The 14,069-nt window shown below is 38.7% G+C and overlaps 1 protein-coding gene across 1 annotated transcript; it reads right to left on the bottom strand.

Moving 5' to 3' along the window:
- Nucleotides 1-2,915: 2,915 nt before the first annotated feature.
- Nucleotides 2,916-13,123, bottom strand: atcayb (ATCAY kinesin light chain interacting caytaxin b). The gene is made up of 9 exons (XM_053652055.1): nt 12,022-13,123; nt 9,917-9,966; nt 8,442-8,675; nt 8,059-8,229; nt 5,391-5,493; nt 5,022-5,153; nt 4,786-4,872; nt 4,592-4,690; nt 2,916-3,052 (listed from the first exon to the last, which is right to left on the bottom strand). The coding sequence occupies exons 1-9, from the start codon at nt 12,153-12,155 to the stop codon at nt 3,013-3,015; spliced, it is 1,050 nt and encodes a 349-aa protein (XP_053508030.1). The 5' UTR covers nt 12,156-13,123; the 3' UTR covers nt 2,916-3,012.
- Nucleotides 13,124-14,069: the final 946 nt, after the last annotated feature.

A 14,069-nucleotide genomic window follows, 5' to 3' on the forward strand; every position in this document is an offset into this window, starting at 1 on the left:
TTACCTCATTGAATTTCTTTATTATTTTTTAAAAATTTTTTAGAAATCCAGTAGTTACATGATAAACATTTATAAATCCTGTAGTTACTGTATGTGATTGTAGGAAATGAATATTATTGAGATATGTGTAAGCTAACATTCACTACTGAGAACTATTGCATTTATTTTTATTATTACACCCATGACTTGTTTTTAGGAACGCATTAATACATCCGCTCTAAAGCATAAAAGCCTGTAATGAGTTATTTATGAAGTGTTATTTTTTTTGCTATAAAGGGAAAACTTTAACAGAAGCAAAGTATTTTACAGTATACAGAATATTTTTACATGGCTGCTTTATTTCATTTATGCCTTCTACTACAGTAGCAAAATTCTGCTGGTGTGAACGATGTCTGGAATGATGATGAACTGCACAAAAATAATAAACCACTGACTGTGTGTACTGTATGTTATTAACTATGGACTTTAGAGCAATTAGTGCAACTGTACCAGTGCAACACAAAAAAAACACACATGGCTGTCCATGCTGAGCCTCTCCACATAATTTATACACTGCGGTCCTACACTTAGTGACATTAAAACATGTTCCCCATGCCTTCTGGTTGAAAATGAGACTGGGTTGAGTCTAGTAAAAAGTCAAATTTTTGTGCTCTTTGGATAAGTTGCTTGAGTTTTTTTTTTTCATGTGTTGCAGTACATACAGTATAGTCCACTGAGTCGTTCCTCGGGTTAAAGTGGAAATGCTTATTGCCTACTTTAATAGGAATACCTGTACACCTGCTCATAATAATGCAATCATCTAATCAGCCAATTAATGAAATCAGGCAGATAAAAGACGAGACATCGGAATGGGGTAAAACGTGATCTCTGTGACTTTGACTGTGACGTTATTGTTGGTGCCAGACTAACTGGTTTGTGTGGTAGTGGTACTGTAGGAAACACCTTTCTGCTGAGAAAGCTCAGAGGAAAATGACCAGACTGGATTGAGGTAACAGGAAGGCTATGAAAACTCAACCATTATGTACAACCATGTTGAGCAGAAAAGCATCTCAGAATGGACAACACACTGAACATTGAGGCACTACAACAGAAGAAGACCACGTTGGGTTCCACTCCTGTCAGCTAAGAACAGGAATTCGAGGTGACAGTGGGCACAGGTTCACCTAAACTGGACTAAATCCTTAAAGTTGAAGCGTCAGGAGAGAAGCAGATCAGTGCTGCTGCCACATGATAATTGGATAATTTCATGAATGAGCAGGTGTCTAGACGTTCCTTTTAAAGTGGCCACTGATTGCATATATAAAGTCTCTTAACAGCGCCTTTTCAGACAGAAGGATGATGATGGATCGCTGCATTGTAGGAAACAGATGCAGATGTTGGCGTTAAAGGAAGAAAGCTCACACAGCTCGTTGTCCTTTGCCAAAACGATGAACTGCAAAAGAAATTAACGACAGCATCATAGCAACCATCTTCACAAAGAATATATGCTCTTTGTATGCATGCAGTTTCTGTACATGAGAGGGAAGAAAACTATATATGCGGACCGCCAACATCTTAACACTGAAGCTACACTGTATTTGTTTGCCACAAGCTTCAGGTGAGTTCCACCAAAATCACTGACTGCACCTTTAATTTAATTAAATCACTGTATGACATTATGGTCATACAGAGTGTTACACTGATAATTATCTTGAAAACTGCAGCCTACTGTATGTTGTCACTAATGAATCTAATCTAAGCTCTCGTTATTACTGATCCATTTTGTGCCTGAGCTTTTCTCTTACACGTCATCCATTTGTCGGAGCGGTGACCTGGCTTAATATACCTTTCTACATTTCAGACAAGTCACACGGACATTAAACTAAGCAATAGCAGCTCATGGGTCCTGACAAGAGTGTGATTTATGAACCAGTGTGCTGGTCAGGTGAATGTGTGGCACGAAGGGCATTTAAAAAGAAAAGATAAATCGCCAAACAGAGCATGGAAAGAAACAGGGACAGAGGGTGTGTGTGTGTGCGTGTGTGTGTGATCACTGAAGCATCGGCAGTAACCCATGTGCCAGTAAAAATAGCATTGATCAGACCAGGAGGACTGGAGACCACTGGAGCCCAGAGTAGCTCGTGTTCAGGGTGGAGTTGTACGTTCCTAACATGGAATAGTCACTGTCAGCCATTAAACTGTCTCAGCTGGAGGGCCTCTACTGTTACAGGTCGATTTTCTTACCTAAAGTCATGGACAAGCCTCTGCAGCCACCGATGTGTTCCTGCAAAATAACACAGACCAAACATGAACATGCATGCTGCAGTAATATGGTGTAGTCATCTAGGTAATAATTATACTCTACTTAATATTTCATATGAAAAATGATATATCTCTTAAATATATTCACCTTTCTGGGACTGATTTGTCACTCTGTGTCTGGTCTTCCACAAGCCTATGGAGGTACAGAGAGGAAAAAACATATTATAATATTTTATATGTAATTATATGATATGTTATGATATTTTTATTTCAAAGGTAAAGTTATTATTCTTAGATTGTAAAGTTTGTTGCCCAAATCTACTGTAGCATGTAATGTAATATACATTTTTTTTTAACCTATTAACCTCCCAGGTCATGCTGATAGACATATGTGCTTCACTTTCCATTTAGATTCCATTTAGATATGTATCGAATAATATCATTAAGTAATATATTTTTCAATGGATGATTAGCATAAGATCTACGTGGATAACATGCAGCATGAATTCTCACTGCTGCATGAGAATAAGTAAAGAAGACTGTAGCGCTTTACACCTGGTCTGCCTTTTCAGCATACACTTAAAAGATTCAGTTCTGAGTTGATTCAGGTGCATATCTGAACTGTGTAATACTGTAAACTCCAAACCTAGGAATGGATGTGTGTGTGTGTGTGTGTGTGTGTGTGTGTGTGTGAGGGGCTTCTAGATTCTTGTAAAGGCCAGAGGACACTCGAGTAGTACCTGACTGCATGCCAACCCACAAGCCTCAGTTTTACCTTTCTGTCTGGGCCTTGGGGCGCTCCTCATCATATCTTAGGAAAGAAGGGAACACACTTAGTTACTGAACCTTATTCACTGAAACCTGAGACTATCAACAATCGGTCTTTCATTTTTGCAATGACAATATTACTTTGTGTTTTTACAAATGCTACTGGGGGAAAAAAAAAACATTTAAAATGGTTTATTGTAGTAATATTCATAGACTTATAGTCAGGTCATACTGAATGATTGTAGAGTATCTAACTATTGTGTGATATAATTATATCCCTCTTTGTGTAAATTGCAATTTTGAACCAAAAATGTACCACAAAATTCCACACAAATAACAAATCGTTATTTCGCTATTAGCCATTTGGTTTTTAAAGTTGAAGTTACTCACAGAGGAAGTATTGCAGCATTATGGTCTCACACTTGTGAATTAAAAATAATTTGAATGAGGTTAAGGTTAGGCGTTTAGGATCGTAGGCTTTATTACAACTTCATCACATGAAATCATACAAAATCCAACCACATCACTGTCGTTTATTCAAATTCACCCAGATTTCTCACTGATTTTGATATGGTCACTTAATATTCCAGCTTTCAGGATAGGATAGTGTGACAGTGCTTTCAATTTTAAAGACTGGTATTTAAGTCTCAGCCATAGTTTTCTTTTTGTATTTCTTATATTTATCTTCTTATTTTATCACATCATTGCACAAATACCTCACACAAGTCTATACGAGTCTATAGGATTATGTTCAATATTACCGTGTCAACTCTTTAGGGTCCAAGCACCACCCACTTGTTTTTTTGTAACACTTTGGCCATTTTTGAGGTGCTTGGCATGCAAAACTTGGCACAAACATCAGAAATGGTGGTCATCAGGTTCTGGCAAAAGTTGGGGTCCAGGCATGCTCTTTGATATTTTTTCTTATTTATGGGCATCCAGATTTACCAACATGCACTAAATTTGGTAGTCATATACAGCCATGTGCTGTGTAGAATTCATCAGGTTTAAACCAAATTTGGTCAACATGATGCCAAGTTGTCCATGATGCTAAATTAAGAAGTAATTTTTTATACCTCAAACTGTGTTGAAAAGTCATGGCGAGGCATTTAACATGACAACTAGCATGTCAGATTGTGCAAAGAGGAAATGTTACACTGTGCATCATACCATGTGGCTCAAACATCACGTTTATGTTCAAAGATGGGGCATACACATATTGGTCACATACACATACCAATAGGGATTAATTGTTGTTGCACAACTAAATGCCAACAGGAAGTGAGGTTTATAAACCAGACTTTTAATATATCCTCCTAGAAGAATCATTAGATTCCAGACCAATTTGGTCAGCATGATGTGACGATATCCGTACATCATTGCCATTTTATTTGATATTATTATCTTTTACTTGAAATCTAGTGCAGCATCCAAGAAAATGTACAAAACTGTGAATTTTAATGTACAAGAAAGCTTGAGCAATTGGTAAATAAGTTCTTGAAGTCTCAGTTTCAGGTTTCTGGCAGCCTTTTTAAACGTTTTATTGTCTCAGACGCTCCACCTGCTGATGATGAGTACTCACTGCAGCACACACTCCGGGATCTGCACATGCTCCATAGGGACGATTTGAGCCAACTCCTCCAGACTCTGTACATAGCGAACCTTATCCAGGAACTTCACACTGGTGAGAGAGTGGAGTTTGTTTGTTCACAAAGACATGGCTAAGGTAATGATACAAAATCCAATTTTATCATTCGATTAAAGAAAAGTTCTCACCTAATGAAAGGGCGTGAGATGGCCAGAACAGTCCGAATAAACCAGGATGGGTGTGCAATAATCAGACATTTGAGATTCTTCCTTAACCTTGAAATAATGGAAAATAACAATAATAATAATGTCCATCCTTATAAATCCAGAATAATGTGGAACACAGGTGATTGCAGAGTGACATTAAAACAAGTACCAACCCTAGAGGCTTGTATAATGGGCAAGAAGTCACTTTACATCAATACCTTCTATCAATCATCTGGTAGCATCTCTTGAGCCAGCTGATGCCAGGCATCCTCCTGCGTGGAGTTGCTCCATTCAGGTATATGATCATATAGTCCTCAGCTACGAGTAACTCCAAACTGCTGATCACATACCTATATATAACAGACACATTGGAATATTCAAACCCACCCACAACCACCAAACTAGCACCAATATACTACTATCAGAACTGTTCCTAATGTGACTGTACAAATCCAACTTAAAATGAAGAGTTGAGCTCATTTACTTGACTGAGTTTAAATTAGGTTACACATATTCCACTTCACAAACATATTTTCTCATGATAGATGTTTTTTCATTCCCCCGGATGTGTTTGAGCAATAGCTTACAGGAAGAGGTTCTCCATGATGTAATGGTAGTCGGCACAGCCGCTGTCCGGGAGGTAGCAGGCTGCAAACACAATGATGGCATTCAGACCTTCTCCATAATAACCTGCAGGAAGCAGAATACAGTCATGTGAAAAAATAAGTATACCTTTGATCCTCTATGAAACACTGTCTATTAATAAAGTTGATACACTCTATCAGATGACATAAAATTGACATTTTGTAGTAATTTTCCCAATTTAAATGAACAAAAAAAAGATCAGTCACATGGAAAAAGTAAGTACACGCCTACATTTATCACACCGTCAAACCATAAAATTAGAATCAGGTGTTGAAGATTGGGTGCCAGTGATTAGAACCTGCTTCTGAAGTGCAGGTGGAACCGGTCTTATTTATTCCCCTCTCATATCTAGTGTCTGGTGTTCTCTTTGCTATTGAGGTGTTCTATAAAGCCTTCAGAATAAACGTTGTGGATGCCTATGAGTCTGGCAAGGGATTTAAAAAGATCTCCAAATTATTTAAAATAAATCATTCCACTGTAAGGAAAATAATCTACAAATGGCGCAGATTTCAAACGTCTGGCAATTTGTCCAGGACTGGCCATCCCAGCAAATTCAGCCCAAGAGCAGACCGTCTGATGCAAAAAGAAGTCTCCAAGAACCCCAAAATTCCATCACAGCATGCATGTTTCTACAATCAGAAAGAGATTGCAGAAATTAGACCTGCATGGGAAAAAGCCTTTGCAAGACTACAGTTTGCCAATGAGCATATAGGTAAAGACCAGGCCTTTTGGAATAATGTGCTCTGGACAGACGAATCAAACATAGAGTTGTTTGGCCATAGTAACAGCAGACATGTTTGGTGCGCACCAAAGACAGCTTTTCAGGAGAAGCACCTCATACCAGCTGTGAAGCACTGTGGTGGAAATGTTATGGTTGCTTCGCTGCCTCATTGACTGGAAAGCTTGCATTCATTGATTCACCTATGAATTCTGTGTCATATCAAAGAGTGCTTGAAGATAATATTAAAAATGTCAAAAATTCCAGCAAGCCTGGTGAACAATTATGTAAAATGCCTACAAAAAATTATTTCTGCCAAAGGGGGCAATACTAGCTTCTGAGGCCGAGGGTGTACTTACTTTTTCCACAGAGTAACATCACATCTATTGAGATTTCTGCTGAAAAAATGTTCCTTGTGGTTTTTATATTAGCTTCATTAATAGGCTGTTTCAAAGAGGATCAAATGTTTGCTTGCCAAATATGTCAAAAAAGCCAACAATTTCCATGAGGTGTACTTATTTTTTCACATGACTGTATTTGGTTCTGTGGGGGGATGTTATGGGGGAAAGAGACACAGTTTTGAGACCGTGTTCAGCAATTGTAGGGCAGCCCCTTTCTTTATTAATATGTCTACGTTCTTATGATTGTTTTCAATAAAGAAATTAAGTCTTCAAAACACGCGTCTACTGCAGTTCCTCCATGGAAGTAAAGGGTCACAACATTATGTCTGGGTAACATGAAGACATAATAACAACATAAAGCTGTCAGAAGCATTTATTTTGGCTGGGGCCTGCACATAATCTAGGTTCGCCTCTGTGTGGGGAAGCCTGGAGCCTAGGCCAAGGAACTCGGGGGACAGGGAAGGGGACACCTTGGATAGGGTGCCAACTAGAGATGCACTGATGTATCAGCCGATAAAAACGGTATCGGCCAATAAAGGCTATTTTTCATGCTATCGGCTATTGGCTGATAGTTTAAAAACATCCGATGATCTGGACCTATTATATTGTGTCAATCAAAAGAGTGCGGGAAAACAAATCGATTTCGTACTGTGTGTAAAGATTATGTCTCTTTTGTGGAATGATGACAAAACTGCAGTTTGTAACTGCACTGCGAAAATTTTACACCGGATGTGAGCAGCAGTGAAGTACTCGAGCCTGCCCTCCCCCCATTATTAATTTATAAGAAGGTATAAAAGGCAGAACTATCGGGATCGGTTATCGTTGTTGGCTGATATCACTCTGAATAATCGGTTATCGGTATCGGCTGAGAAATTTAGTATAGGCGCACCTCTAGTGCCAACCCATTGCAGGGAACATTCACATGCTACGGACAATTTGGAAATGCCAATCAGCCTTCAACGCATGTCTTTGGACTTGGGAGGACATTGGAGTACTTGAAGGAAACCTGTGAATCACGGAGAGAACATGCAAACTTCACGCTCATGGGGTGGGGGCAGGAATTGAACCCCCAACTCCAGAGGTGCAAGGCAAACATGCTAACTACTAAGCCACCATGCCCACTGGAGCATTCTCTAATCTGGCTCTTAAACTTAGTGACAAATCGTTTGGAAGATTAAAGGTAAAATATAACGGGAGTGGCATCAGGACTATCCATCCACTTTCAGAATAAAGGGTAATCAACTGTTAAACTGTACCATTCCTTGTTGCTCAGGTGGTACCATCAAGCATACAGCTTTTGTACCTTTGTGTATCTTTTACCTAGATACAGTACATCATGTAGTGTAACCTTAAAGTTTTACACACAAACGAATGATACTATTTCCACCATTGCAGGTGAAAGATACATATTAAATCTCAACAAAGGTTGCACTATATTTCATTCTTGCATTTCAGGGTGAACAGTTCCCTTAGGATCAAGGTTGCACTGACCTCCGTGAGTGACCACACGCAAATATGGTCTGATGACCTGCATGTCTATCCGGTGCTCCTGGTCTCCAATGATCACAGTTCTCCAGAGGCGAGCAGTCCCATCTCCCTCCTCACCCCCCTGACCTGAGCTGTCACCCGGACCCACTTTAGCTCGTGCCACAAGGGCATCATCTGTCAGAGTGAGGTCACGGTTTGAATGAAGCTATAATACTGGGTGTAGGAATTCAAGTTTGCAAAATACAACAGCTTGGAAATAAATTCATTAAGGATGTTTGGTTGCAATAACACTGTTTCAATAATATAACATGATCCAGTTTAAATCATGCAGCAGCTAGAACACGATCAGCTTCAGAATAACCTTTGACATCTGACCTCATACAGACCTTCCCACTCCAACTCATTGCCGCTGGTGATGAACTCTAAAGAGTCTGTTTCGTCTGGTGTGTCCATGTCTTCTACATTAATATCCAGATCGTCTGGAGTGTCCAGGATGTCGTCGGACAGGAGGGACCCTTCGCTCCGGTCCAAGGACAGATTTATGTCTGGGGCAATGAGTGTCCTCCGCTTACTCTGAGCTGCTGAGCCTCCATGACCTCTGTGCAGAGAGCCAGGGGGAGCTGAGACATGAAGAGAGGGAACACACACATGAACACAACTTATTCATTCGGAAACAGTAACGCCAACAATTAAATATATATATTTGCATACCTGCTCACTGCTATACCTGCGCAATCTATTTTACATTCTTTTACACTAGTATTCATTCATTCTTTCATTTCTAGTTTACATACTTACATACTTGAATACTAGCCTACTTGCATATTTGTATACATACATACTGGAATATTGCATTGACTTAGGTGATATAGGTGATTATTAGCACAATACTAGACTACCTTCATACTTGCATACTAGTTTACTAGCATACTTGTATATTTCAATAGGAGATTATTAGTACACTAGTCAACAGTACATGCTTGCATACTTGCCTACTTGTGTACTTGCATACTAGTCTATTTGCAATCTTATGTACTTGCATAAAATCCTACTTTACATACATTCACATTTGTGTACCAGCCTATTTGCATACTAGCCTCCTTGTATGCTAGCATATGTGTACTATCTACGTGCATACTAAGCTGCTTTACAAATTTGCATGCTATCCTTCTTACATACTCGTAGGCCTATACGTGCATACTAGGATACTTGCATATTAGCCTAGTTCAATGCTTATATACCTGAATAGTTGATTATCAGCACACTAGTCAACAGCTATTATACTTTGTATACCTGCATACTTGCACTCCAGTCTATGTGTATACTTACATAATAGCATACTAACCTATTTTGCATATGTGCACACTAGCCTAGTTGCAATTGTGTACTAGCCTCCTTGCATGCTAGTATAGCATGAGTACTATCTACATGCAAGCTAAGTTACTTTACAAATGTGCATGCTAGCATACTAGCTTACTTGCATAATTGCATACATAAACACTAGCATATCAGCCTAAAATCCTTCTTTACAGTGCACTTCATACTTCATACAAAGATTACCAGCATACCTGTGTACAATTTTTATAAGAGCCGTAAAGCCACTAAAGCCATACAGCTGATGGACATGACACTGCTTTAAAGTACATTGATACTAATGAAACATTTAGAAGCAGTAGCTGGAATACTAGCGCTACTGCAAACTTTAGAATTAATCGAATTATTAAAAAACATGGGAGGTGTTATGTAGAATCTGTTAGAGCTGTGATGAAATGTACCTGTTATAGACTGATTATAAAACGTTAAAAATTCAGCAACAGCGATGTGTGATAAATAAAATTAAGAAGATTTTAAAGCCACGTACATGTGCGATTGTCAGTAAGGCAATCAAGGTCTCCGTCCTCCGGCAGAGGCCTGGACAGAGACAATATGAAGGTACAGGGAAAGATGTTTAGAAGGATGGACTGTACTTCTTTTTCGAGAACTACAAGCACATGGCATCCGTTTTTAATTAAACAGTTAGGCTTTTATTCCGCTGTGCGAATTCACATTCACACAATGGTTTTGGCACAGTAGACATTTCCTAAAGAATTGACTCCCTGTGGAAGGAAAACAAGTCATTACTGTATCACCCATAGGCACATTGTGGCAGAGTGCTTGTGTATCGAGGAGTGGCGATGTGTTCAGGTTTGTGAGCTTGAACAATAGAGGAGCAGACAGCTAAATGCTTGCTAACAGTCTTAATTGTAGCTTCTGTCTCTGGTGACATACATTCCTGCTCTCTCTCTCTCTGTAATTAGTGCTGTTTTAACACTGTTTAATAATAAGGGACCGGGATGGCTTGTAGTCGAGATCAGAAAGTTGGCCATGTGTGTTCGCTCTTACTAATATATATAATGATTAATACAGTAAGCAAGTTAATATGGCTATACAATGCACTGACATTATATACAGTGTGTATTATGTTATATATACAGACTGGGCGCTTTAAAAGGAGGTCATTCATGCAGTAATTCAATCAGCCGAATATGTGGCAGCAGCACAACGCATAAAATCATGCACATACAGGTCAAGAGTGCCAGTTAATGTTCATATGATGAGTGTTGGTACCAGACAAACTGGTCTGAGTATTTCAGAAACTCCTCGGATTTTCACACCCAAACATCTCTAGAAATTACACAGAATGGTGCGGAAAACAAACAAAAAAATATCCAGGGAGCAGCAGTTCTGCAGGTCTTGTCGATAAGAGAGGTCAGAGGGGAATGGCCAGACTGGTTTAAGCTGGCAGAAAGGCTACAGTAATACAAATACAAATAATCACCCTTTACGACCATGGTGAGCAGAAAAGCATCTCAGAACACACTACATGCCAAATCTTGAGGCGGGTGGGCTACAACAGCAAAAGCTTCCCCTCCCTTCAGCCAAGCACAGGAATCTCAGGCTACAGTGGGCAAAGGTTCACTGAACCTACTTTCAAAGTTGCATACTTGTATACTAGCATAATTATGTGGTCTAAGAGAGGTCAGTAAAAATGTAAAAGTTTGAAGTGTGTGAAGGGACAAGGGTTGCTTTTGAAACTATTAGAATTATTTTCAAATCATATACTGTAGCATTGTGGACTCTGGGACTCCAGATACTAATAAAGAATGGGCTTTTAAAAATATCAGCTACATAGTGACAAAACATCTACAGGTAGTGATTAGAAATAGAGGCTACTTGTATGCTTGTTTACTTGTTAACTCTTTTTTACCAGAGGCTAAAAAATGGAATTTGCACCTGTTTTGGGGTGCATGTATTCAGCATTGAATTTATGTGTGACGTCACACTCCACAGTAGTGGTTAATGGCTCATATGAAAGTAGACACACATGGATTTGAGAGCTTGCAGTTTCTCATAAGTATTTCTTTTTTAACCTAGCTTACTAAGATGTGGCATTTGTATATGGTTGTATTGTATATAAAAATGTTTTAGTTCTGTCCGTTTTATCTCTGTAGCAATGTTATTGTGGAGACGTGCTCATTGTTTGCCCAGCAGGGGGCTCAAACCTTTCCCCTTTCACATCGCCCTGCTCAACAGCAGCTAAACACAGAGTCACGATACTCTACACACAGAAACCCAACAGTGTCCTGACTGACGGTACTGCAAGAAAGGGTTAATGCAACCATGGACAATTTGATGAATAAAAAAAATATATCCTGGCTGGACTATTTTTAAGGCCTCAAACAGTGGGCATCTTTTTTCCAGGATCTAGTGATGTATCACTGAGAAGCCTCTCCCAGGTATTTTTTAAAGTAATAAATGAACACCACTACAGTATGTAAAGGATTCTCTGACGCTAAACAAGCTGTGATCTTGAAGCTTTACAAAATACAGAAATATTATAAGGAAATTCATTCTGAGATTTTACACTAAACTTAAAAGATGCTTGATTGATTGTATTAAGATTTGGACAGAATGCACTTATCTTACCGTGGGAAATCTTCATCCTGCCACTCATCCTTCACCTCCAAGTTTTCCATGCGGAGAGTGGCTTCTGTCGTACCCATCCTCCTGTCAGAAGGTGCAGGTAGGTCACACTGCAACACGTGCAAAACCAGTTTCATCACCAGTTCATCACTGATTCACAAAAGCTTTGCATCATATAACATAATATTCATCATGGCTTAAGTCTGGTTTAAGGCATTTACACCACTTACACCAAAATTACACCAATACTTTAGTTGCTTTCATTTAGACAATAGACATTGTCCATAATAGCAAATTTAATCAATTTATATTCATTATGCGACAAAGTGTTTGATTTTTGATTGGTCAGAAGGTGTTGATTAAATTTCTGTACCCGCAGTTCTGATAGTAGCTCTGGCTGTAAGACAAATCCCTTTATATCAATGCACTAATTCTTACCTTATACTACTTAATTATTACTATAATAACAACTAATTCACAAGAGCTTGTATGGCAGATGGATTAAAAAAAAAAAAAAAAAAAAAAAAACTTATTTAACTAAGAGAAATGTATTTTAATATGGTGAAGCTTTCTGTAAGGAGAAGCTTATGTAAAATTTCTGGAATGTAATAACTCATAACAATCAGGGATCTGTCAATCAAGTCATCAGGACAGAGGACTGTGATGCTCCCGGTTTCCTTAGTAACACGACTACTGTGTTTTATCTGTTATTTATAACTACAAGAGAGTGAAAAAAAAGAGTCTAGTGAGAGAACCTGCTATGATGAAAACAATAACACAAACTAACTTGTTTTGCGGATGTTCCACGACATTAAATGTAACTATAAATGGATAAAAAGTCAGTTTTTTTATTAATAAATTTAAAATTAAAAAGGAATAAAACACTGCATACTTATATAAGATACAATATGAAATAATCAAGATCAAGGTAGTAACAGTAACTCCGATTCTCATTGCGCTACGTCACACCACCTTGTCACTGATTATTTTCCTATAACAGCACGTGCCCAAGTATGTTACTCCTCACATAGCCAATTGGCATATTTATATGCATTCTGAGGGGGTTTTATTCTCCAAATTTTCAGATGAGCTCATATCTACAGCTAGAAAAGTCTACTGTGCTAGATCAGGCTCTCATACATGACTTAAGATGAACTAGACAGTGATTCATCACTAAACATTGTTTAAAGTCTCACTCTATCCATGTAAACACTTCCTATTGCTTAGTGCTTTTATCTTCTGCAATATGAATACAGTCATGTTGTCAGTTTGACAATGCATTATTGTACAATGAAGCATTTAATATTTGACATTCATAAACGATTTGAATGTTGCTCCCTATGAAGCTGGCTACAGAAGGAAATTAGAGATAAGAATAATATCAGTGTCGGAGTGAGTCAAGCTTGATGTGCTGAACGGGTCGGCATCGCTCAAACCGACATCACCATCGCATACACATTCTTGGATCATAACAAGGTACAGACTAAGCAAAAGATGACCTTGAAACAAGCACCAAGGGAAACTGTGTGTTTGCATCAATACTGTTATGGCCTTCTGATAACTATTTCTTATTTTTTATTATTTATAAAATTGCTTTATCCTGGTCAGGGTCGTGATGGATCTAGAGCCTATCCTGAGATCACTGGATGTTCTCCCTGTGTCTGTAAACCCTGAGTTTCCTCCTGGTTCCTCTCTCTACCAAAAAAAAAAATCCAAAAAAATCTTAGGTGTTAGGTAGTTTTATATGAGCAGCTCAAACCTCCAGGGCTGAATTAACGAATTAACACTTATGCTGAATTACCTCTTTAAAGGGATTATTTCAGTCTATCTGGACTTCCATAAGTGTAAACACTACACTGGGAATTTTCTGATGTGTGTATCCAGAGGATGTTAAACAATAAGAGGAGATTAGTACGTGTGGAGCGACATCATGTCAGCAGTGTGTTCAGCAGCTGTGCTCATGAATAACGGCCCAAACCTGAACGTGTGCAGCAATGCGTGGGTTAAAAGTTACTCTTCTTCCTGTCACACTCTCTCTCTCTCACACATGC

The sequence above is a fragment of the Ictalurus furcatus genome, chromosome 20, assembly GCF_023375685.1.
Source record: "Ictalurus furcatus strain D&B chromosome 20, Billie_1.0, whole genome shotgun sequence".
NCBI lineage: Eukaryota > Metazoa > Chordata > Actinopteri > Siluriformes > Ictaluridae > Ictalurus > Ictalurus furcatus.

Bases quoted from the DNA above. Each gene is read 5' to 3' on its own strand.
- atcayb (XM_053652055.1), bottom strand. From the start codon at position 12,155: ATGAAACTGGTTTTGCACGTGTTGCAGTGTGACCTACCTGCACCTTCT. The intron at 8,676-9,916 runs GTACGTGGCTTT...TTCATGTCTCAG, and splicing joins CCTTACTGACAATCGCACAT to CTCCCCCTGGCTCTCTGCAC. The intron at 8,230-8,441 runs GTCTGTATGAGG...TCACTCTGACAG, and splicing joins CAATGAGTTGGAGTGGGAAG to ATGATGCCCTTGTGGCACGA.